The sequence below is a fragment of the Diadema antillarum genome, unplaced genomic scaffold (assembly GCF_040938485.1).
Source record: "Diadema antillarum isolate AM-2024a unplaced genomic scaffold, OU_Dant_1.0 seq00000182_RagTag, whole genome shotgun sequence".
Classification (NCBI taxonomy): domain Eukaryota; kingdom Metazoa; phylum Echinodermata; class Echinoidea; order Diadematoida; family Diadematidae; genus Diadema; species Diadema antillarum.
In genome coordinates this window covers 338,765-362,480 of record NW_027271249.1, presented here as the reverse complement: position 1 = coordinate 362,480, position 23,716 = coordinate 338,765, and the positions used below count along the sequence as shown (strand labels likewise).

General features: G+C 38.1%; 2 protein-coding genes and 1 long non-coding RNA gene across 3 annotated transcripts in view; 2 read left to right on the top strand and 1 right to left on the bottom strand.

Annotated features, from left to right (window-relative positions):
- LOC139728472 (proteasome assembly chaperone 1-like) overlaps positions 1-9,182 on the bottom strand; it is a 44,987-nt gene extending 35,805 nt beyond the window's left edge. The window contains exon 1 of the mRNA XM_071639411.1: positions 9,032-9,182. Within this exon, the coding sequence (XP_071495512.1) occupies positions 9,032-9,126 (95 nt within the window). The 5' untranslated portion in view covers positions 9,127-9,182. The remainder of the gene's footprint in view (positions 1-9,031) is intronic.
- LOC139728471 (uncharacterized) lies at positions 170-4,139 on the top strand. The gene is made up of 4 exons (XR_011710811.1): positions 170-456; positions 1,060-1,166; positions 1,584-1,732; positions 4,030-4,139. It is a non-coding gene; the product is annotated as an uncharacterized lncRNA (long non-coding RNA).
- Positions 9,183-17,712: 8,530 nt separating the features above from the next.
- On the top strand, positions 17,713-20,304 carry LOC139728470 (protein fem-1 homolog A-like). The gene has a single exon (XM_071639410.1). It carries the CDS (start codon positions 17,713-17,715, stop codon positions 19,693-19,695), a length of 1,983 nt encoding a protein of 660 aa, XP_071495511.1. The 3' UTR covers positions 19,696-20,304.
- The last annotated feature ends 3,412 nt before the right edge of the window (positions 20,305-23,716 follow it).

Genomic DNA, 23,716 nt, shown 5'->3' with positions numbered 1-23,716 from the left:
GGTTCATTTGAAAAAATGTAAATATTACATTTTTAATGGATCATTTATATCGACTCACTGAAACCTAAATATCTTCTTCTTTTTTAACTTTTTAAAAAGCTAAAAAAAAAAATATAATCTTAATGAAAGAGATATATTTTTAGTTATAATTGATTTGCATGGGAAACAAAGAAAATTATGTCAATGTCAAGATGCCTTTTCAAAACAATTAAATTTCAAATTGATTTTATTTTTTGTTCACTATTAGCTTATAATGCTCTGCTTTAAAGATGAAAAAAAAATTATTTGAGTCATGTTGATTTCTGTTTTCAGCTAGATGTACCAACAAGTGGACAGACTGAGTCTTGTCTTCAAACTTCACCAAAGAGAGAGACATATGCCTATTCTGACTTGCCAAAATCTAATTGTAAAGACTGAGCTCTTTCTACCTGCAACAAATTGCAGAACAACCAGAAGGTAAGAAACGGTAAATGTCTTAAATAGCGGTCTAATTTGAAATATCTTTTAAATACTAACTTACTAAGTGTTTGATTATCAAATGTATCACTTCAGTGCCCAGTTGAAAATAATGCCAAATCTAAATACATTGAGTATCAAATATTCCTATTCCATTTGAATAAATTGTAACAAGCATGTTTTCGCTTTGACAGTTGCATTACAATGCAGTGTACAAATACTTTGCAAACAAAGAGAGGAGAATAATCTTATACACGTGTATCTCCATTTATATAATAAGGGGAGCAAATCTATGATCGGATGTGTATTCTTGTTTTCTTGTAAATTCATTGCATGTTCTATTGTAGAGGATCATATGAAAGAACGGTATTCTATCTACTGAAGATGAGATCATATAAAAATCAAACATAAATGTAATCAAGTAAGATATTATATGTAATGAAATATTTCTCAACCATGTCAATTGGCACAAGTGTTTAATGTGTGCACAAATGAAAATACGTCTGTAGTCACAGATCAATTAACTTTCCATTGTTATTATGTTGCGTTAAGTATGACGTAAGGGTGATATGCTGTGATGTATTGTTCTTTATTTTTATCAAGGTGTCACCAACAAATGGACATGCTGAGTTTGAGATCACATCCACTAGAGTGAGGGGGAGATAGAAAGATGTCTTGACTGCGATGTGAATGCCCTTTCCAGCTCAGAAGTAAGTGTCATCGATTTGAAATTAGGAATATCATCTCATGAATACAAATCGATTTATGCAAGGAAATCATATCCTAATCCACATACAAATGAGAGCATGATACAATCAAATATTTGTGTACAGGAATTACAGGTGTCAAGATGACTTCCATCCTACATAATTCATTTTCAGTAAGATATGGCTTTAGAGCATCAAAGATGATAATAACAATGACATGATTAATGTATTACATGTAAGACAAATTAATGTTGACAGTGACCTGAAGATCCAAAATCTCATACTAAGGGATTCATGAGATCGTGATGATTAATTCTAATTCATGATGAATGTGTTTGTTTATGTTGCAGTATGATTATCCTGTTTCACTCATAAAAATGATAACTTATTTAAGTTTTTGTTAATTGTATTTTCGACCAGAATTAGCACAAAGTGGACAAAATGGACCCTGCAAACCACAGCCAACTACGGACAAGAGAGAGAGAGAAAAAAAAGAAAGAGAGAGATGTCCTGACTACCAACCTCTAATCTGTGCATCCTGCACTCTATTTCGAAAGGAAATGTGGGAGGTAAGCAATAATACATGTACATGTAAAATGTAAACCCCAAATATGTTGGAATATTTTGTCAAGCCTTTGACATCTTGACCAAATTTTTGACTGTCGATCGTTCATTGGGCAGAAAATTAACGCATGTTTTGCTAAATGAATGCAGTACTGCATATGCATGTAGTCAATCACTCCAACAACGAAGATTTACATGAATTAACGCTGATTATTATTTTTTTTTTAGCCTCTGTCAAAGATGGTTGCAGGAGTTTTTATGTTGTTGCAGTCATCATTCACACGCACATCTGTCCTATTCTCATCTTGCAATAACTTAAATTTACTCAGCAGATCATCTTCAACTTTGGTTTTATACAGAAGAGATGATTACCTGCTGAGCCTTGTACAAGTAGCATTTTAGTTATTGTTGTGATTTTGCTGCTGATTGTAAATTACAGGGAAACCCTGATTTTTATTGACTGTAGAGCATTGCTACCATGACATTATATTTACCTTCGGATGGTAAAGTTACCATAACCTCTAAGCAATTTGACTTTGATTAGTTATGAGGGTATTGATGTGAAAGGTCACAGGGACATTATATGCACGAAAGTGATGAATGTATCCAGTTGCAGTATCAGGCAAGCACTACCTTGAAATTCTTCTGAATGGAATAAAAAGCTTAATGGAAAGAATTGGATATTTGGATCATGAAAGTTTCCTACATCAGGCAAAAGTCGCAAGAGCAAATTCCCTCCTAGGAGGGGTACAAAGATTTTGACCATTATTTTTGTCGATTTAGTTTTTTTGCAGAAATCGAATCTTTGGTATGTTTTCTACATCTACATTAAATTTCATAGCATAAGACTAAGTTTTTCCTATCGAAAATGGAATTTTAAGCACCCTATGTTGGATCGCACTCGTCAGTTTCGAGCTTCTTTCGAATGCCGCGCCAATATCCCCAGTGTTGCTACGGCGCACGGTCTCGCATGCGATTGGCTGGTGCGTCGCATACATTTACATAATTCGGCTTTCGGAGACACCAGTTGCAGCGTGTGGGGAATGCTTTGTCCACGCGTGCACGATTACATGCTCCATTGTTCTTGCTATAGTGGTTTATACGCTCGCTCGCTCGCTCTGTAGTGCGTGCTCTTCGTGTGGCTTTCTGTCCAAACTATTCTACCGCAATGTTCGACAACGGAAGTGAAACAAAAATCGTGTAGCATGACATAATCGTGTGAAAAGAAAACTAAATATTCTCAAATGTGTCTACTTGTACATGTAGTAAAGATTATGACAGCAGACTGACTCAATGGAAGGCAGATAAGAGGAAAGGAGCAGTCACATGTGACCAATTATATTCAAATACTACACGTCAAAATCGCACCAAACTAACGAGTTGTGTTTCTTTTTTATTTAAGCATGACCCTTGCCAGCACTAGCAATTCTGCTTTCAAAAAAGGGTCGCCAATGATAAAGACAAATTAACCACAATGAAAACGCGATTTGTAAATGTGTGGATTCGCCACCGCTCCTGTTACATATGCACATTGCACAGTCATGGCGTGTGGATGCCATTGCGTATACGTGCACCATACACGTCATGTACATGTACACCATACGTGCAATTATCGTATTCGCCATCTTGAAAGATGTACTGGTAAACAAACCCGAGCGAAACGCATTGTTTTTCGGCTCCATACGCTGAGCTCCGAGGAAGGTGCCCGGGAAATTTGACTCTCTCAGGGAGCCAATCAGAAGGCGATGTGGTTGCTAAAGGCGGGGCTTAACATCGATTGGCACCATCGTACGGATGGGTGATTCTCCCCTCTCATCGCCGCTCGGACATTGTCCTTGAGAAAGAGGTGAATCTTCAAAGCCTGTTTTCTCGCTATTTTGTGGGGCTAACAACTTAAAAAGTGCATTTTATTTCTCTTTCTATGCCCACTTATGGTGCCGAAGAATACAAGTGTTTTATATCAATGCAAAGCTTAGGAAATGAGCAATGTGATTCAGTGAAAAAATGAATTTTCAAAATTCCCGACTTTTGCCTGAAACCGTTGTCGCCGGTCACATTTTATATTTCATCGTGTACTCACGGTTAAATTGCTACAATTAGGATCTACTGTATAAAATAATATACTTTACAGTTTCAAGGAAACACTACATATAGAGGAAATCAAGTAACCGTATGTCTTTATTAGCCTATATGTCACTGTGTCTTCACCAAAGATTAAAATGCCCATGTCACTTTCCTCATCAAGTAAAGACAGATACACCATTCTTTCTCTCTCTCTCTCTCTCTCTCTGTCTCTCTCCAGAAACAACCCTGCCAGGCTATCCGGTCCGCATCCAGATTCCGTATGAAGGATGTCATCAGAACCTGAACTTACATGTGGAATGCATCCATGTAAACTTCTGAAATATAATCACAATGTGCTTTCAGAACTATTATAGAAGTTGAATATATAAAAGACATGTGTATATATTAGACATTTCTACTAATCCAGATTAAATGCTTCTTTTCTAATGTTTTTTTTTCTTTTTTTTTCCCTTAGTGATGAAGTAAAACAAGACCTGATATCAAAATGTGCACAACACTACTTGGCAAAGAGCATTTACAATATGATTTGATGTAGATCTACTTCCAATTTTGATGGCAGCATTAAAGGGATGAGGGATGGCCTACTTTTGGTTGAGATGGGGGCTGATATGGAGATTTTGTAAAATAATGAGAACCCTGTTACGAAATATTAAAGAGTAAACAATACCAAGAGGAATTCCAAATTTATTTGTTAAAAATTGGTTTTGAAAAGGCTGAGATGTACAAAAACAAAGGGGTCCTAATAAAGGTGGCACCCACTTCTAATTATTATCATTCTGTGTCACTTTTTAAAAAAATTTCTCGGCCGTTTCAAAACCAAGAACTTTAATCAAACAAACTTCAAATTACTCTAAGAATTTGATGCTCTTTCATATTTCATAAGTTGTTTTTATTTGCTTGCAAAAAGTTAAAGTCTGAATCTCCATCTCAACCAAAACTATACCATGCCTTTGAGACTCACAGTTACAAGCCGCATACTAGTAGTTCATGGAAATTGATCCTGTTATTTCCTTTGAAGCCCAAACGCCAACATTTTAATCCTGTCAGATTGGAATGTCTTTTGTTTTTGTTTTTATGGGGGGGGGCAGCAAAAGGGAAGTGAACTTTGCCTTTCTTCATCAGATGGAGGAAAATATGTGACATGTTAGTCAGAAAAAAAACAACTGCACGTTGAAGTGCTTAAAAAGAGAAAATTTCACAAAGTAACAGTTGGTGAATCTGAAGGGAAATAGCATAGAGCATGTTTTTTCTTTTCTAGTTTAAGATATAAAAGAATAGTATGTAGCTTAAAGGAACGAACATAAGTAAAATGTTTCAATCCAAACGCCAAGTACAAGAAGTAGTGAAAAGAAAATGTACTGGTCAAGATGTATGTTTTGCCAGGTTTTCTTTCACATGTGCCATAATTGTCATGATGTTGGTAATACTGTAATATATGTTAGCTATTCAGGGCCCCAGCAATGTATTCTGGTACTTGGAATGAGGGAAAGTATTAGAGGGAAATACCGGTACCATGCATTTTGGAGAGGTGATTTTTTTTTCTTCATTGAGAGACGAGTATTCAGTACAGATACCTTATCACACTGGTCTGCAGAACACAAAAATAATATCAGACTAAAAGTAGATTTTTAAAAATTTGGCAGTCACCATTCTAATTTAGTTGTACATTGACGAAAGTTCAATGCAACAGCGTACAGTCATAATTAGCTAGGATATGTAACCACAAATTTTTAAAAAGATAGAGATATTGAAATATTGCTTAAAGAGAACATTTTGTTTTTCTAACTGGTGTAACGTTTGTGATGCTGGACACATTATAGTATATGTCACATTAAAAAAAAATTGAGGCTGTCAATGCAGTTACTGTAGTCAGCGCAATTTGTATTGTTTTTCAAACTCTTTTGATGTATATCACAGAGATTTGTTCATGAAAGACATTTTCACTGAGGACTCATTCTTTTCTAAAGCTTTTAATCATTTAAGAAGATTGCTTTCAGATGGATTTTTTTGTTTGTTTTTAGATGTCCACAAATGGAGACTGAGGTTCTTTACCTTTCAAAACGAAATACTGTTGAAGAGAAATAATTATATATATTTTGCAGGATTCAAGCATGTTCTTACTGTGTATGGAATTCTAATCAGCATTTTGGTAACCAGCAACATAGATGTCAAGTGCTGCTATTCTAGTAAATGTACGCTAATGGCAAATCATTGCTTTAAAAAAGAGAAATTGCCTCGTTTACTGTTTACTGTATTTCATTCGTGAACGCTGTTTGAGACGGTGGTTGCGGGCGTGTGCACATTGTGTAGTACGTTTTGTTGGTTGACTGGGAATTTAGAGTGTTGGTGATAACTGAAATGATTTTTTTTTTCACAAATTTGTGATAATATAGAAAAAAAAATCGAATTGCAAACAAACAAGTTGTTACATGTCTGCTCCAAGGACATAGAACTTGGCCAAGGATTAATATAATCTGCAATATAGACTCGATGATATAACCGACTTAATGATGGGAAGGGGAAATAAAGCTGTTATTGCATTGTACGCATTTCACTTCTACTTCCTTTTCGCTTCTTATTTTCTCTTTTGAGGGTGATATTTGCCTTACTTTTTCACACAAATCCGGGATACATAATAACATTTTTATGTCGCCGACTAAGTGTGCGTTCCAAACAACGTTCATGTCAACAATCAACCATCATAAAAGAAACATTTAGTATAAGTCTTCTGCGGGAGAATAAATCAAAATAAAATGCAAACACCTCGCCTTAGAACATTACAAAAGTAAAAGTGATTTCGTGCCTATCCCTTGCAGGGCTCCGTTTCAGGGCCTGAGAATGCAAACTATATAGCATTACGAATTCCAAAGCATTCTCGGGGGAAGGGGTGAGTATGCAGGATGGGAGATTTGGTATCGTAATTTTTCCCAGTAACATGTGATTTGTTATCACGGTTTCCATGACAACCATTTCCGAACATAGTAAACAATTTTATATAACTCTTAGGTTTCATTGTTAAACATAGATTAGTTAGATTGACACATTTTTCACACACACACAAAATGTTTCAACACTTTCGTACGTTTTACAATTATGAATATTTGAAATTTTCAGGGAGTGACCTAATGATGATCAGTTGCCATGGTAACAACACTACTGATTTTATTTTTTTTGGGGGGGGGGGGGGGTGGGGGGGTGGGGAAGAAGCACATTTCAGTCATATCAAGGTGCCACAAAGGGTTTTGCAGTCAGCTATCCAACCTGTCCATTGACTTCGCCAATTATGTAAGATAAATACCTACACGCACTATACCATGTACAATATATATGGGCTTACGCTATACATTCGATTTTTCATTCAAAATGCGCGTCCGGTAAAAATACATCGTCCCATTTAGGATAACATAAAACGAGTTATCTTTCGCCTTATCTTGTAATTTCTTTGCTGCATAAGATATCAGAATATATATTATATTTCGGAATAATAAAAACTTTTGAATAGATTGATTTAGGTAGTTTAAAAAAACTTTGAAATATTGGTAGATTTTACAAAGTACAATTTTGAGTAAATCAAGTTTTTATGTTTCATTGCGCCATATATGTGTGTGTAAAAATTCTACATTCAAATGCATATTAGTCAGGTTCTAAACTTGAAATGGAAGATAACACATTTCTAGTTTGAAAGGTACTTATCAACCATTACTTATTTCGGTAAAAAAATAAAATCGTGATTTTTTACATTCTTTCAAATTTTGTGCTAAAAAAGACATTTTTCGGCAAAAACGCGCTTGACATCCGGCCGTACGCTAAACTTGAGTATTTTTGCAAGACTTTCAGCTGGAAAACTTAGCATTAACAAATTTTGCCGTCCAAAGTAAAAAAAATCGTCTTGGCTGGCCTACTACAAGTGGAGAGCTTTGCTGCTATTTTGAACGTGTATATCCATCAGTACACATCTACGCATGCGTAAACAATGACGTCAACGTTACGGACGCAAAAGGATATGAATAATGCATCATCGCACGGTGAATATGCATCATGTAGCGAGTAATACAGCTGTCAATGCACTGCACTGAATGCATTGTGTGCGCATGTGCAAGTGATTGTGAGTTTTAGTGAGCATCGGTGAGCTGAAGATATTTGCCTTTTTCTGCATCATAAGCAATGAAATGCATCAAACAGTCGCCGATGTGAATCATTTAGGTTTAGTCGACCCATGTAAGTATTCCCAGTAGTTTTTGTTGAAAAATTAAGGAAATACAGCGCCGGAACGGCACCCGTTTGGTACAACATTAAAATATCGATGCCAAAACGGCGCAGCCCCAACACTGTACGTTGTACGTTGGGGCTGCTGGTCGCAGTTAGTCTTTACTGTGCTTCCGTACAGGCACATGATTATCAACACACTCCTTTGTTTTCTGTAGAAATATATTCCATGCCTGTTCACAGCTCGTTTCTGTAAGATCTTTTTCCCAGTCCATTGTCTCCAGTGTTTCATTCATAGTTATGTAGTCTCCTTTCTGATAGATTACACGTTTTTTCCCCTTTGTTGTCTCCTCTGTTTTCTGCAGAATGTCTAACACTGCTAATAAACACACATGATCGCTCAGTCCTAGTGGAGGCAGATGATCAATTGAAGTAATCATATCGGCAGTACTAGAACTCTATAGGTAAATGCTAGATCAAGCACATTGGCACTTTGTCCATTTCTAAAACGTGTAGCCTCGTATACATGCTGGTGAAGAAACGATTCCTGTGTAGCAGTGAGGAACATGTTTGATGAGTTATTGAGAGTAGAGTCCACATGTGCTCTCTTCCAATTAATATCAGGATAATTAAAATCCCCCATCTTCGTGATAGGCTGCATTTTATAGCCCTTTGAAGATTATAGAAGAAGAAGAAGAAGAAGAAGAAGAAGAAGAAGAAGAAGAAGAAGAAGAAGAAGAAGAGGAAGAAGAATGACATTTAAAAATGCGGGACTGCGCCCCAGTCGGTTCTCCAGCACCGCTACCCCGCTGTGATCTGATCTACACTAAGTACCGTACTATACAGTAGGCCCGCCCTGACCGAAAACAGCTTCCCTTTTTAACTCCGTACCGGTGCGTTGAAGTGAAAGGGCAATCAATTAGCCATTCCGTCCGCGATAAAAATCCGCGCACAGATTTTTACGCCATAACCGTCAGGCGGCGCTGAAGATCATATGACTTCTTTTGACTTACGATTTTGACTTCTGAGTGCCTTCATTTTCTTCGTCAGAATCGTCTTCCGTTGCGGCCCGACTCTCCGGGAGATCATCTTCATTCAGACTATTCATTTTCCAGCAGAATGCAGAAACAGCCTAGCCAGAATCGGGGAAGGCCAGGGATCTTGTTGTTGTTATACTTTGACTTGGTGTGTAAATGACTGACAGCAGCTGCAATTATTAAATTTGGTCGCTAGAGGGTGTTCTCACTATAGTATTTTCAGAGCCTTGTAATCAAAGAAAGAGTATAGCAGCTAGCGCTTGTAATACGGGCTCTGAGTATTTTCGTCACAATTTTTATCTGTTGTTGTTGTTGCCCCTCCTCCCCCCCCCCCCGAGTTTCTGTTCTCTCACTGGTCAGCGAGGATCGAGGCAAGTCGTTCGAGCAGTTTGTCTGTAGGCCTACATGTATTATAAAGTTTTGAGTATACTTTCTGACATCACAACTTTAAAGGATCTCAGCCAACGAGAACCTCCAATAAGACAAACAGACAAACAAACAAATATAATTGCACATTTTGATATATAATTTAGCTATGTCTGATATTGCTGGTTGCCATGGCAACCGTAAACTGACAACCATGTTCGTCAGATTTTGCGTGATTTTCTGTTCCAATTTCAATTAACAATATAATAAAGGATGAAATGGGATTTTTCTTGGCTCTAAAATTTGCCGAAGGACCAAATGGTGAAGTGCTATTAATGGTTGTGATGTACCCTGAAATGGTCTTCTTATTATTTCCTTTATTTTATATATGACATAGGCATCACACAATAGATGTAATAGAAATAATCGCAAATACATCATCTTTCAAAACTATACCCTTTTATTTTGTGTTATCTTCACACAAGCTTTGCCTGTAATATCTATTATCATTCGTTTATCATATTATCAATCTGCAAACTCATAATTCAATATTTTGGAAATATGAAATGTGATACCAATATCATATACCCATTTCAAGCAATATGTCATATAGGTTTCATTATAATTATTTCTTTATATTGTAATGAATAGCGCCCCACATGTTGACCATGAGAAATTTCAACCATAACTAATAGTCAAGGTTGACTTGCTTTTCCTTTGTGGTGAATATCAAAATGATTGATATAATATAAAAACATATATACTGGGGATAAAGAAATACAAAGAAAAAACATGATTTCAGCGTATTTCCTATGTATTTCTTTACATTTTGGTAAATAGCGCCCTCAGTGGATGACCTTGAGAAATTTCAAAAGTTGGGTCATGCAGAGTATGATTTGCTCTACCCATGTGCCAAATATGACGGTCATAAATCATATAATAAAGAAGTTATATAGGGGGGCACAATGTGCCCCCCCCCCCCCCTTGGGCCTGGAAGGGGTCAAAATAGCTTGGGCTTTATAGGGTTAAGAAATCCAATGATCCCACACAAGCCTGTCGAACTTATGGAAAGATACTGAGTCTAATATAGGCCTAGACAATCCTGTCAAAAAGTAAGGTAATAGCTAGTTGTGAAAAATCAGCCATTCAACATCGCGCGTTATCTTCTGAATTCCAGGGCATAAACTGACACTGAGCTTGATTGCACATCTAATTATAGGCCCTATTATAATTAATATGTCAAAAAAATGTAGGCCTAGTTCAGGGGGGCGTTTCATCAACGTGTTCGTCGGAGGTTTTCACCGACAAATTTGCTATCAGCCAATCAGACCAAGGATTTCATTAGCTTTTAACAGTTGTCAGTGTAAATCCTTGCGTCTGATTGGCTGATAGCAAATTTGTCGGTGAAATCTCTGACGAACTCGTTGATGAAACGCCCCCCAGGGCCGATGTGGGAGCGTTTTCAAAAGTTGGGGGCCACTTCCGGGTTTCATGAGCTAACAAGCAAAAAAAAAAAATCCTCAGCTCATCTTTCCCCTTCCACTTCCGGTTTTCTTCAGCTGACGAGCAAAAAAAAAAAAAAAAAAAAAAAAAGAAGAAGTCTTTAGTTCATCTTTTTCCTTCCACTTCCTGGTTTCTTCAGCTGACAAGCAGAAAAAAAATCAAAAAGATCTTCAGCGGAAAAACATAACCTTAAAGCGGTCACACTTCAAGACCTCTCTTTTTAGTGCCACTTACGTAAAAAAAGTGAGGGGGGGGGGCAAAGTGATGACACCTTACATGTATGTATTCCTTTGTATGGTGCACAAAAGGTGAGGGGCGAGCCCTCCTGCTCCCCCACCCCGGTTCCGCCGGCCATGTAGTTAAAGGTCTGTAGCAATGACTGCAAGTTCTATTACATAGGCCTACTATTTAGCTACGCTTTTGTATAGATATTCATCTGTGTTCATCAACTAATGCGAACACAACATCTCATTAATTTTATCCGATCGTTCGTGACGTTGTTCCGAAGGTTCGTTTTTTCGAAGGTTTCAGGAAATGAAATAAGGTTCCTTGATATAATCCGATCGTTTAAACTTTCAGGCGTTATTCCAACTGGTTCGTTCTTTCTGATTAAGGTTCATTCCAGAAATGAAATGAAGTTTATCGTATAATCTAATCGTTTGTGGCGTTATTCCGAACTTCAAGGTTCGTTCTTTCGAAGCCACTTCAATAATCCGGAAATGAAATAAGGTTCGTTTAGTCATTTCTGGGGTTTTTCCTATAAGGTTCGTTTTTCCGAAGGTTCGTTAATCCGAAAAAGAAATAAGGTTCGTTCATCTGAAAAATAACAAAAAGAAGGTGCGCAATTATTGAACCTTCGGAATTACAGACCTTTTATGTCGTTTTAAGATCAACGAATCTTCGGAATAACGAACCATATTTCATAATATTTTCGTTGATCCTATAAAAGGACATACAGGTTTGTAATTCCGAAGGTTTATGTGTTTGTGGTTGTGTCTTTCAAATAGTTCAGGAGGGTGATCTTTTTGTTTGCTTTAGATTTTGTTTTTGTTTTGTTCTTACAGAGTTAACGTGTTTTGTTTTGTTTTTTGTAAAGAGTAGTCAAACATTATGTAAATTGATAGCAAGTACATTATGTAATATACTTATTGTTTAAAGTATATTAATAATAATATTGGAAAAAAAATTAAAGAAAACCCCGGTAACCACCAGTAGTTTTATTTTCCACCAATCGTGAATATCGGCGCGCGGTGATTGTAACGGACTATATTATGTTATCTCCATTTTTTATTTTTCGTTCCAAATACCCATGGTTACTCAGAGCACATTAATCAGACCCTTTATTTCAAAAACTTTTTTTTTTGTACCCCTCTCTTTCTCCCTCTTTTCTCAAAAGCAGCATCCTATACAAGATGTTTGATTTTGCAAAATCATTTTGATGAGTTAGGAACATCCAATTTTGATGAATTGTCATCAGAAATCTCTTTTTTTCTAAACATGTTTCTTCAACTGAAACAATCTTATCCAAGAATTTTGCACAACCATGCAGCCTTCTCAATAATGTATTTTAGAAATAACGATTAACCTTACAATTTAGTGATATAGTCAACTATATCTATGAGAATTAAATGACTTAGAAACAAAAAGAAGAAGAAGACTTTTGCAATCACAATGACATACACAATATAAAATACGGATGGACATAGTCAACTACTTATGTGAATGTTAGTTACATCTATCCACCAACAACAGTTAGTCTTGCATCGACAATGGCATTTTGTTGCCGTGACGCTCTGAAAAATCGTCGGTTGAGAATTTATGGGCTGCAGAATTACCCCTGCTGCGGCCTGCATGCATGCCTGCCTGCGAGAATAAGCTCGCTTTCCTTTCAATGATTATTATGAAGAGATATCGGTATAGTTGTTGTTTTTTTTCTTTATAAAAAAAAAACAACGACTATACCGATATCTCTTCGTAATAATCATTGAAAGGAAATGTTGTTGTTTGAATAATGATATTTGGCGTCCCGCTCATTCCCCTACGGAATAATGTACGTCAAATCTTTATCATACAATTTGTCTCAAAATTTGAACCTTCGTATTATTATTAGTTTTCATGGGGTATACCCCCACCCTCACTGTGGGTACCCTTCACCTCCTCTTTCGTGTTTACTCTTTTCCTTTCATGACGTGACACAAACTTTCAAAGTATGATAAATGCATCTAATGGGAATGCATCTACCAGTACGATACAATAATGTAATTTCCACAATCTGTTGGCCAACCAGTCGCGTCATTTTTTTTTTTTTTTTTTTGCTTTTGCGCGGCGCGTTAGGCCCAATAGAACAAATTAAAAACAGGTCAGAATCTCGACTAGGTGTATACACACATGGACGGTACTGATAATGCCAGAAGAGGTGGGAACACCACCCTGATACTTGAGTATTCAACTTCTCGCCACGCATGCTAAATCCCAAAGTAAATAAACAGCGGATGCGTCCTGACAGCAGCGCATGCACGAGTAGCGAGCAGCTGCTTTGATACACAATTCTATACTCTTGATTTTTGCTTTACCACCGCAGGCACAGTAGAAACCACTTGATGGTACACATGCGGCTGTAGAAGGTGTGCGGTGATCGGTAATGGTGAGTACCACCACTGCACTTAATTTACTGGTACTGATTGTTCAGCGTCCTAAGCTCGCTTAGGGTATAGAAATAATGAGGCCAATAATGATTCTGGCTTACCCACATATTAATTGCAATATCAGTAAATGACTCACATTTTATTGGAAGATATAACATGAGTATTCTAGGCCAGTTGTCATCAACGTAGATCTAGAACCTTTTAGTCCATGACATTGAGAAAGCTGTTAGCAAGTGGTTAGTGTTAGTTGAGTAACGTTACAGTTAACCGCAGCAGCGACCCCATACGGACAAATACGTACCGTAAAGGGTTACTATGTTACAGCGCCCCGCGACGGGGTTACGTTACAGTAAATGTTCTGTTGTGCGGAATTAAGATAGATTCTAGCCAAACAACGTACGTGGTATCTGCATCCAACCTCATATCCAGTAAATCGAGCTTGAGTTTTTCACAAACCTGCAGCTCTTTTTCTGTTTCCGTTCAACACTTAATATAATCTCTTTCATCCCTACCTCTACTTGGCTCTAGCTCTAGAAGGACCAACAGTAAAATTATGCAGTATCAATCAGTATGGTTGGGGCACCACCTATCAGCAGGGCACCTTCCCATCGGCACCCTGCGTATCATGGCTGTTTGCGTATAGAACGAAAAAGTACGCGCGGGATTAAGTGTCATTAGCTATAAAAACAATAAAAACGAAGAAACGAAAATCAAACTCAAACAAACCAAGCTAAAAATTACACATCCGCTCAGTAATGACGCATGGCTGTGAAATTCACGTGTATTACCTATGGCCTGTGAAATTCACGTGTATTACCTATGCTGTGAAATTCACGTGTATACCTATGGAGGGGAGGGGGTGCCGATCGCAAGGTTCCCTTTTTAGCTGCGCGAAGAAAACGGAACGCACGCACTAAAATTGCGCTATTTTAAAACGGAGATTCATAATCAACGAGACGGCCACGACATTCAAAACTGCAGTATTTATGGCATATTTGAGGTAAGAATTAGGCGGATTTGTATTCTCATATTTTTAGAATAAACAAGCTACAGATCCTTAGGGTGACGATACGTGGTACCCCCAACCCTACCAGGTAAATGTAAGGTGATTGTTTCTGCAGCAGTGCATGCAAATTGATTTCAACAGACCCTTTGCTTTTATTTTTATTAATTTGCTGCATTTAATCATTTACACTGTATGGTGCTCAACCTTGCTTTGCTGTCTCAACATACACTGTAACCAACATTCTATTGCTATTGATACGGCAAAACAATGTAAAGGTCTTGAATACTGGCACACACATAAAAATGTCAATATGCGCTCCCTTCTTGTGCAGCTACCTGCGACCAGCCCGAATGCAAAGCGTATCGAATGTAGATACATTGTTTTGCCAATAAAATTTATACAATTCCCACTGGGAGGGAGCATCAGATCTCAGTAACAGAATGGGCTCTGATTTCAAGATTTTGTCGAGAGTTTAGCCTACTAAATTAAGCTGAAATATGTGACATAGCGTGTTAAGTCAATTTTCATGAATTTTCGGCATACATTGTTTTGCAATCTCATGGCCGAATTGTGGTATTAGATCACTGTAAACCCCGGGCCGCCAGCCGGGGTGCTGTTACAGCCTGACACCGTGGACATGAACGCGTGCTGGGGTTGCCGGTGCGGTTAGCTTACAGCTATCGACAATGGTCATTAACACACATGTAAACATCACAACAAATGAAATGGGCTGTACTTAGATGCAGAGAGTGATTGTACAATTGTATGCAGTCGTACTCAGATTGAGATCCTAGTTCCTGTTTCCATGACGTGTTGAATCAACACTCAGAGTCAGACAGCAGGGATGGCTGGATGGCAGTATGGTAACCAAAATCTCACCAATACAAGCACTTGAATTCTGGAATTTCTGGTAATTATTTATTGCCAGAGACTTCTGCTTAAATGAAGTATTTAGTATTTTGTGCTATGCAGCAAAATTTCTGCTACATTGTTTAATATTAATATAAAACAAGGTACACTGTATTAACTTCAACTAGGTAAATCAAGGTAAATATAAGTGACCACTCTAGTAAAGCTGTTTTTACTTTTTGTGTTCAGTCCCTTTTGATACATCCTTGTATATGAAAGTCATGTGACAATGTATTGTTTGAGAGAACAACATGCCCCCCTTTTTTTTTCGTTGAATTTATGTGGAGCTCTCGATATACATGTAAGCATGGTCCCCATAGATTTTTATTGAGCATAAGTGTCAGTTGCAACAACACTGGACCAGTGATAAATCTTCCCCAGGTGATTAAAGGCAATTGTTCTGTAAAAAGAGGAATTAATGTTCGCATGCACTGTAATTTCTTAAATTTTGTGAGAGTCAAGATTCATGAAATTAAAATGCATGCAAAAGTTCTTGTTTACACTACATTGTACAACCTTAGGCTTGTACATGCATTGAATGCCAGTAGGCCTACAGTAAAAATTCATGAAAATTATATGCCATGACAAAGGCTGTCGGCTCCGATTCACAGAAATTTAAAACCATGAATATAGTTTGTTTTACAGTTCATGAGTGATGTACATCTGTGATAATAATAATAATAATGATAATATGATACATATAATTGTCCGTTCTTAGTACGCATGATACCATAAGATAGTCTCTATGCTTGTACAAAATTAATGAAAACAAAATCTATCACATATATCTCTATTCAAACATATAATGTCATGTCATCGATAGGCTAATTGTGACTAGCCCGAACATGCAGCCTTCCAGTGGAGGCAATGGAATGCCTAGGGTTAGTCATACAAGTACATGTACAACTGTAGGCCAGATATGGTCCGTACACAGTACACTGGGGCCACCATAAACGGGGGCAGATCCAGGAATTCTGTAAAGGAGAGGTGCCTTTGCAAAATTTAATGGGGGGGGGGGGCACACGCCCCCTTTTTTATTTTTATTTCTTTTAGAAATAAAGAGGGGGCGTGCGCCCGGTGCGCCCCCATCTGGATCCGCCACTGATAAAGATAATAGTTTGGATGGCCTGATTGGGCCAAAAAAAAAAATGTTTCTATCATTTGTACTCATAAAAAGAAAAAAGCTGATAATAAATTGTGGCTCAGTGCTTGACAACCACACTGGCATTTCAGCTAGCTGCCACCGACCAGGGTTGCTCTCTGTGTGGATCACCGCCTGTCTTCATGGGCAAACACAGTTCATTTGATAGCCAAATTCAACCAGACTTTTTTTTTCTCCCTCAGGGCATAATTTCGTTGCCAAATACATACTATCTAAAAGTAGAAGTATGTATGGTTGTAGTTAATCTCATGCTAGAAAAATCCAAGCTCAAGCAGTCCCAAAGTAAAGTATTGCTTCACTGGCTTAAGATTTTTTAAAAAGCAATGTGTTTTCAGTTTCAGACTAACTTCAGATTCAGATTCATTTATTGTCCATTTAGGAAATTCTTTTTGTTGGCATGTAGGTGCACACAGGAATATCTACATACATACATACATTGTATACATATTCATGTACATAAATATAGTATACACAATAGATAACTTTAATTGTGCAGGTTTTCATACTCTAGTTGGTTGTACAATGGTATTTAAAGTACATTGTACTTTGTCATTTACTGTACGGTACCTGCCAATTTCACACACAAGCAATTATCGTTTCGGGTTGTATGATTTTTCTACTGCATCAAATAATTATTTTTTTATTGGTTTTCTTTTTTCATGACTACCAAATTTCATTGTCTGGCCTTGAAAAAAACAAAATCTTATTTGATGATGTTTGCACATGGCTTAATTGGTCAAAAAAAGAAAAAGTTTAGCATGGAGCCTTGACACTAAAGTGTCATGTTGAAGATCGTGAGGAATGATGGCTTATTGCTTGCAATATTGTCAAATAAGTTTGCAGTATTGAGAAGACAGCAAGCTGACACTTGCGAACAGTCATTGTACAGTGTGCAACTACTTTTATGCAAGTTATATTTTGAACAGTTGTGATACATATGTGTCATCTATGTAGCATAATTGGACAATGTCTGTGAAAAAAGATTGTTACGTAGCATAATTGGACAATGTCTGTGAAAAGATTGTTCTTATGTTTTCTGTCTTTGTCTGCCATTATTCAGACAAAGATGGCATCTGGTCGTGAAGATAACCTTGGTCCTGCCGTCTTTGATGCCGCAGCGTCGGGGAATGTGAGCAGACTGAAGGAACTTGTCCGTTTCAAGCGATTTTCCAAAATCCGCAGATGTCTGTCATGGCGCGATGCATTTGACCGCACCCCTCTCATGGCTGCGGCTGCTGCCGGCCATATGGAAATTGTGAAGCTGCTTGTTGGAGAGTACGGTGTCGATGTTGAGGAGTCAAAGTTCAGCGAGGAATTGGGGGAAGAATTTACACCCCTGGTATACTCCGCCAATGTTGGGCATCACAAGGTTGTCAGTGTCCTGCTTCAGCATGGTGCAAAGGTTACTCATGCCTTCCCGCTACACAGGGCATGCTTTGCCAGCTCGGAGGGGAATCTTGAGTGCGTGAAACTCCTCGTCGATCATGGTGCTGATGTGAACCAGAAGTACAGGAATGGGCGTTTGGGGAGCGAAATGACTGATGAGGGTACTGCCTTGGCAGTGGCCTGTGAAACCATCTGCCCTCAAATCGTCCAGTTTTTGCTAGAGAAAGGAGCTGACCCTAACATTCCAGACAAGAAGGGTAACTGTCCATTGCACTCAGTCTGTGGAGCTACCTGGAATGCCCATTCTGAAAGGAAGTGTCGTGGAGCTTGTGTGAATGATGGCAAGAAGATTGTGCAGATGCTTCATGACCATGGAGCCCAGCAGACAAAGAATGGCATGGACCTCACACCTTTCATGATTTTGGCCCTAACAGGCAACCTTGCATGGTTTTCGGAGGAAGAGTCGATCTTCAATCCATCGGCCACAGAAAACGTTGAGGCACTAGAATTACTGGCCTCACACTTCTTGCTAGGGTCAGGAGACAATGTCCAGAAGGGATACAGAATTCTCTTCAGAGCAAAGGAGCTGTCTCAGTCTCATCCCAGTTCTGCAGTAATAAGTGAGACTTCTCCGTATGGTGATTACAAGGAACCATCAAATTGTCAGGAATTGGAAGAGTTAAAGTCTGGTTGGATGCACTTAAAAGTGGTGGCTCTGATGATACGTGGAAGACTGCTGTCCATGGAAGCCAAGAAGTACTATCTTTGGCAAGCGATCCGCGCATTTGCTGATCACTGTCCTCGCACTCCAGAAATGAGACAGCTAGCTCTCAGAGCCCTGAAGTACGAGACCGAACTGGAAGTAGAGTCTGGCTTCTTTTGTGGCTTTGCAGTGGAGAGCCTGCTTCGCCACCTAGATCCTTCACAGGTCAGACTTGCAGACAGCGTCTTGGAGGATGTGGTGATCTTATTGAAGTTGGCTGCAATCAATCTGTCACCGTATGTCACCGAAATGGATCCTGAGAACAGGATGGAGGCCATCTGCTACCACAGGTTCAAGACAACAACCATTGCACACTTACTCTCCATCTATGCCAACTACCCAGGACTTCCCGAAGAGGACAAAGAGCCAATGTTTGTGTTGATCCAGCAGTTTGTTAGTGCATTCAACATGGCTTCAGATATCATCATAGAACATCGCAGGGAAAGAGGAGAAGCTAGTCCCTCTCTTGGCTTGACACTGTTCACTGTTTACTTCCCGGTTGTTGCACGACGACGGCCTGGTGATGAGGGGAACGTCACTGAACGCATGATAACAATCCTCCTTAAGTGTGGAGTTGATCCATGCCAGGTCACTCCAGACGGCTACACTGCCCTTCACTACTACGTCAAGATGTGTCCAGCCTCTGGGCAGACGGAGACCTTCCGCCAAGGGATCGTCGTTCCTCTTGTAGAGTGGGGCTGTCCAATCCTGCACACGAATCCACACACTGGCCAAAACGTCATTGATGACTGCAGGAACCCTGAAACCAAGAAGCTCCTCATGGACCTGGTCCTTCCATCGCTCCTGCAGCTGACAGCCAGAGTAATCCGGAAGAAGCGGATTTCCTACAAAGATAGACTGCCTGCTTCTATCACCACCTTCCTTGATATGAACGTGTGACTATTGTAATATGATATCTGACTAGCCCCTGAAGTGCCATATGCAGATGTGTAATAATGTTTGCGCTGGCCATGCCTTTGAGCTTTTGTATTCCTCATTCACAGAAATAACAGTAGCGTGTGCAGTACTTTCGTCTGGAGAGGCAGTCTTCATATTTTCTGTATCGTACACACAAGTATACAATAGACATCATTGGTGGAAATTGTCACTGCTATGATTATTTTTCGAGACTGTCCAGCTGTTCACATGTACAAAATGTATCTGTTTTGGATGTCTGTCTTTGCATCTGAATACATACTTCAGTACAGTACAGTGTACCTCACTAATAGTGTCAATAAGTTTATATTACAGGTGTAAATGTAAAGATTGTTGTCAATTACTAGATTTCACAGATTATGCAATAACTGAAGAAGTGATTTCATGCAATAACAGGAAAGGTGATTTAATATCCTCAAAGTTGGTGCACAGTTGTACTATGATAAGGCAATTCTTAATTAGATGTAAGGAAAAGTATGTTGATGGCTATAAGAGGTATAACTGAGGCAAACCGTGTTTTACGAAGCTTTGTGACTTCTGAGATGCCCCAACATTGATTTGACACTGATCTTGAGATATAGAGAATGACCTGATAGATGACCCAATAGATTTGAAGCAAAATGTGAATGCCAGGACATCAAACTCAACAGTAAGAAGAATAAAAGAAAATTATCGATATGAATGATTGTTCTGTTATTGCAGCAAATCAAGCTGTACATGTACACAAACTCATCAAACACTAAAGAGGGATGTACATGTACAGTAGTTAACTGATGAGATACTGGAGGATTAGCTACATTGATCCTTTGAAGGTGAGAAAGTGGGATGTTAGAATATGATGTTGGAAGCAGGTTGGGAAGCATGAAGGTGACTTTGTGTGATACTGTTCTCTGGTTCTTCTCATGATTTTCCCTGTTTGTATGATGAGGAAAACAGTTTTATATTGGGGGATGCTGTCCTTTTCCTGTGAAACATGGCCTTTTCATAATACACATAGTGTGCTTCTGAAATAGCAATTTTTAAAGGCGCTGAATTCAATGCGTGTGTCTGAGCAAAATTTAAAGAATTGAGGGCAGTCCTTGAGATGTGTGGAGGCCAGAGTCTTCCCTATGTGAACTCTATACTGTACAGACATTACTTGATTAAAAAGTGCGGATGTCAAATTCTTTCTTAAAAGTGCCTCCATCCTCCAATATGAAAAGTGAGGACTTTATTTTGTGTTCCTACATTACTTAACCCTGTACTCTTGTTCTGAAGAAATCTTTGCTTGATAATATACAGTAAGTATTAATCCCCTCACAAAAAGCTATCCTCAGCTGCCTTGGATTTCATCAGCGATAAGTATGAAACCTTTGCCGTATTATCAAGATACATGTGACTGATGATATAGTAGTACAGTGGAAACTCGATATAACGAGATGGTCGGGACCGAGTCATTTTCCTCGTTATAGCCGATATCTCGTTATATCAGTAGGCATAAAAGAAGGCATAAAATAAAGACATTAATTTGCACATGTGGGACTACCCATCATATTTCAATCAGTACTGATAACTTGATATTGTGTGTGAGGGAATTACTCACCTTTATGGGTAAGAAGATGTTTTTCGCCAAGGAAATCCGGCATTCCAATATCAAGAATGTGTTTCTCATTAATTGTAGATGTTTGAATTTGTAAATTCATATAGCTTGCGATTGTATCAAGATCGTCTGTGGATTGGTATGTGGTTATCGTATGGGTGTGTGTTGTGTGGAAAGCTTGAATATGGTCTGCACAATGCTGTGTGTGTATGTGACACATTCTGTATGTACATTATGACTGCGTGTGTGTGTGAAGACGGGGAATTCCCTAAGTAGAAGGCCAATCACGGCATCAGATTGCCTCACACCTGCTAAACGTCATTCGATGATGTCATGTATACACATGGCCGTCCCACCACATTTTCTGCATACAGTGTGCATGCACACACACACTTCACACGTACAACATGCAGTGCTAGCTGGAGTGCACGGAAGAAAATGATTATGTGTGTACAAGACAGTTTTTGGCGCATCAAGCTTTACAATCTCGGAAGATGATAGCACAGGCGAAGTAAAGCTTTACCGAAGGCATTTTGCTTTACCTCGCTATAGCAGGTTTGATTTACTATGTTTTTCTTTGTTTGGAAGTCACAAAATCTATCTCGTTATAGCAGTTATTTCGTTATAGCCGATCTCGCTATAAGAGTAGCATTTTACATAGACTTGTGTGGAAGGAAATTTGGGACCGAGAAAATTTCCTCGTTATAACCGATATCTCGTTATAGCAGTGTTCGTTATACCGAGTTTTCCCTGTATAATGTGTGTACAATGCGAGAGTGAGTGATAGCAGAACAATTAGGCTATTTTAACATGTTACATACATTTCAATTCCTGATGAAGGAATGTCCATTGTGAAACTTGTGTTTACATGAACGGTAGCATCCATCTCTTTGCCTAGTGTTTCAATTGTAAACATAGACTTGATTCAGAGTCATCAGTTATAAGTGTTGTTGTTTGTGTTGTTGTTGTTGTTTGTTTGGTGTTTTTTTTTAATTGGGGGGGGGGGTTGTGAAGCCCCATGGGTGTCTTTCACTCTCGTTACAGATTGAAAATGTTTTGTAATGAATGACAACAACATTGTTTGTGGTGCAGTGTACTATATACAATGTATGCTGTTTACATGTACAACTGTATGTAGGGTTATCACTTTCGGCTCCAAAATTTTGTTTGTGTTGATTTTCCTATCTAGAATGACGATATAATGTATACAGCTGTAGGTGAAAAGTACAATACAAATTTGTAGGGATTGAATGTTGTTAAGCAAATGTTACCTTTTAAATTTTTTTCCTACAAAAATATAATACATCAGTGGAACTTGTAGTATTTGCATAATTTTGATGGAGAAACAAGTTTCTTTTTGTTGATTCTTACAGAAGCTTTAAAGAAGGGGGCAAAAAGAATGCAACGTTAAAGGAGATACATGAGAGAAACTGGCCATTATTTTTTGTTTTGTTGGATATTTCTCAGCAGTTGACTTGGTACAGTGTTACTTTCTATTTTCTTTTAGTGCAAGAATCAGCAATGTCTAACAAATTTGACAACAACAAAAAAAGAACAATAAGTTTGTACACTCTAAATTTCAGAATAATCATATCAATGAAAGTGTACATAATTATGTTTGATGAGCTTTCACATGTGCTGTTACCATGGGAATTATCCATTTCCATGAAGAGTTGTTGAAGTTTTTGTTTCAACTCACATTTCTTGTCTCTTCCTATTACACAATGTACAGTGTTCATACAAATAACGTTTAGAGGGGAATTTAATATTCCTTTCACATAATTGCCAAACCAAGAGCAAAATTAATGTTTTCAGAAATTTATTCAGTAATGTAAAAAGAAGTGTCTAAATGAGGACTTTGAAGCTGTGTTTATACTGATGGAAAAAGTATGAGCTATTCATAGTTTTACCTTGTTTCAGTTGATGATACAAGTACATTGTATGTGTAGTTTGTCTACACCATATGATTAGCATAGTTTGCGTTCAAAGTACAACGTACAATATTTGTCATTGTGTAGACTGCCTCTCAAGATTGTTGTGAGAATGGAATTATTCCTCAAATTTCTCACAGGTTTCTGTGAGTGTTTTTGTGTAGAAGTGTTCGTTAGATTTGTTAACTGACGTTATCTTGATACATTATGATCTCATGTGCAAGTTTCTGTAGATCCTTCAGTGCAAAATGCTCAGAAAATTCTGTTTAACACACATTTTGGAGAAGGCCTATTCACACACATCTCAAAGTGATGGTTTTGATGAATTGATTTTTGAAATGCGATGCAAAAACCATAAACTCTCATGTTCAACTCCATGACGTGAAAATGATTCCATTTTGATTTATTTCTTCTTTTTTTTAAATCTCAAATGAGCCAAAATCTCAAGTGAGCAATTGCTATCACATCACTCATT

Bases quoted from the DNA above. Each gene is read 5' to 3' on its own strand.
- LOC139728470 (XM_071639410.1), top strand. From the start codon at position 17,713: ATGGCATCTGGTCGTGAAGATAACCTTGGTCCTGCCGTCTTTGATGCC.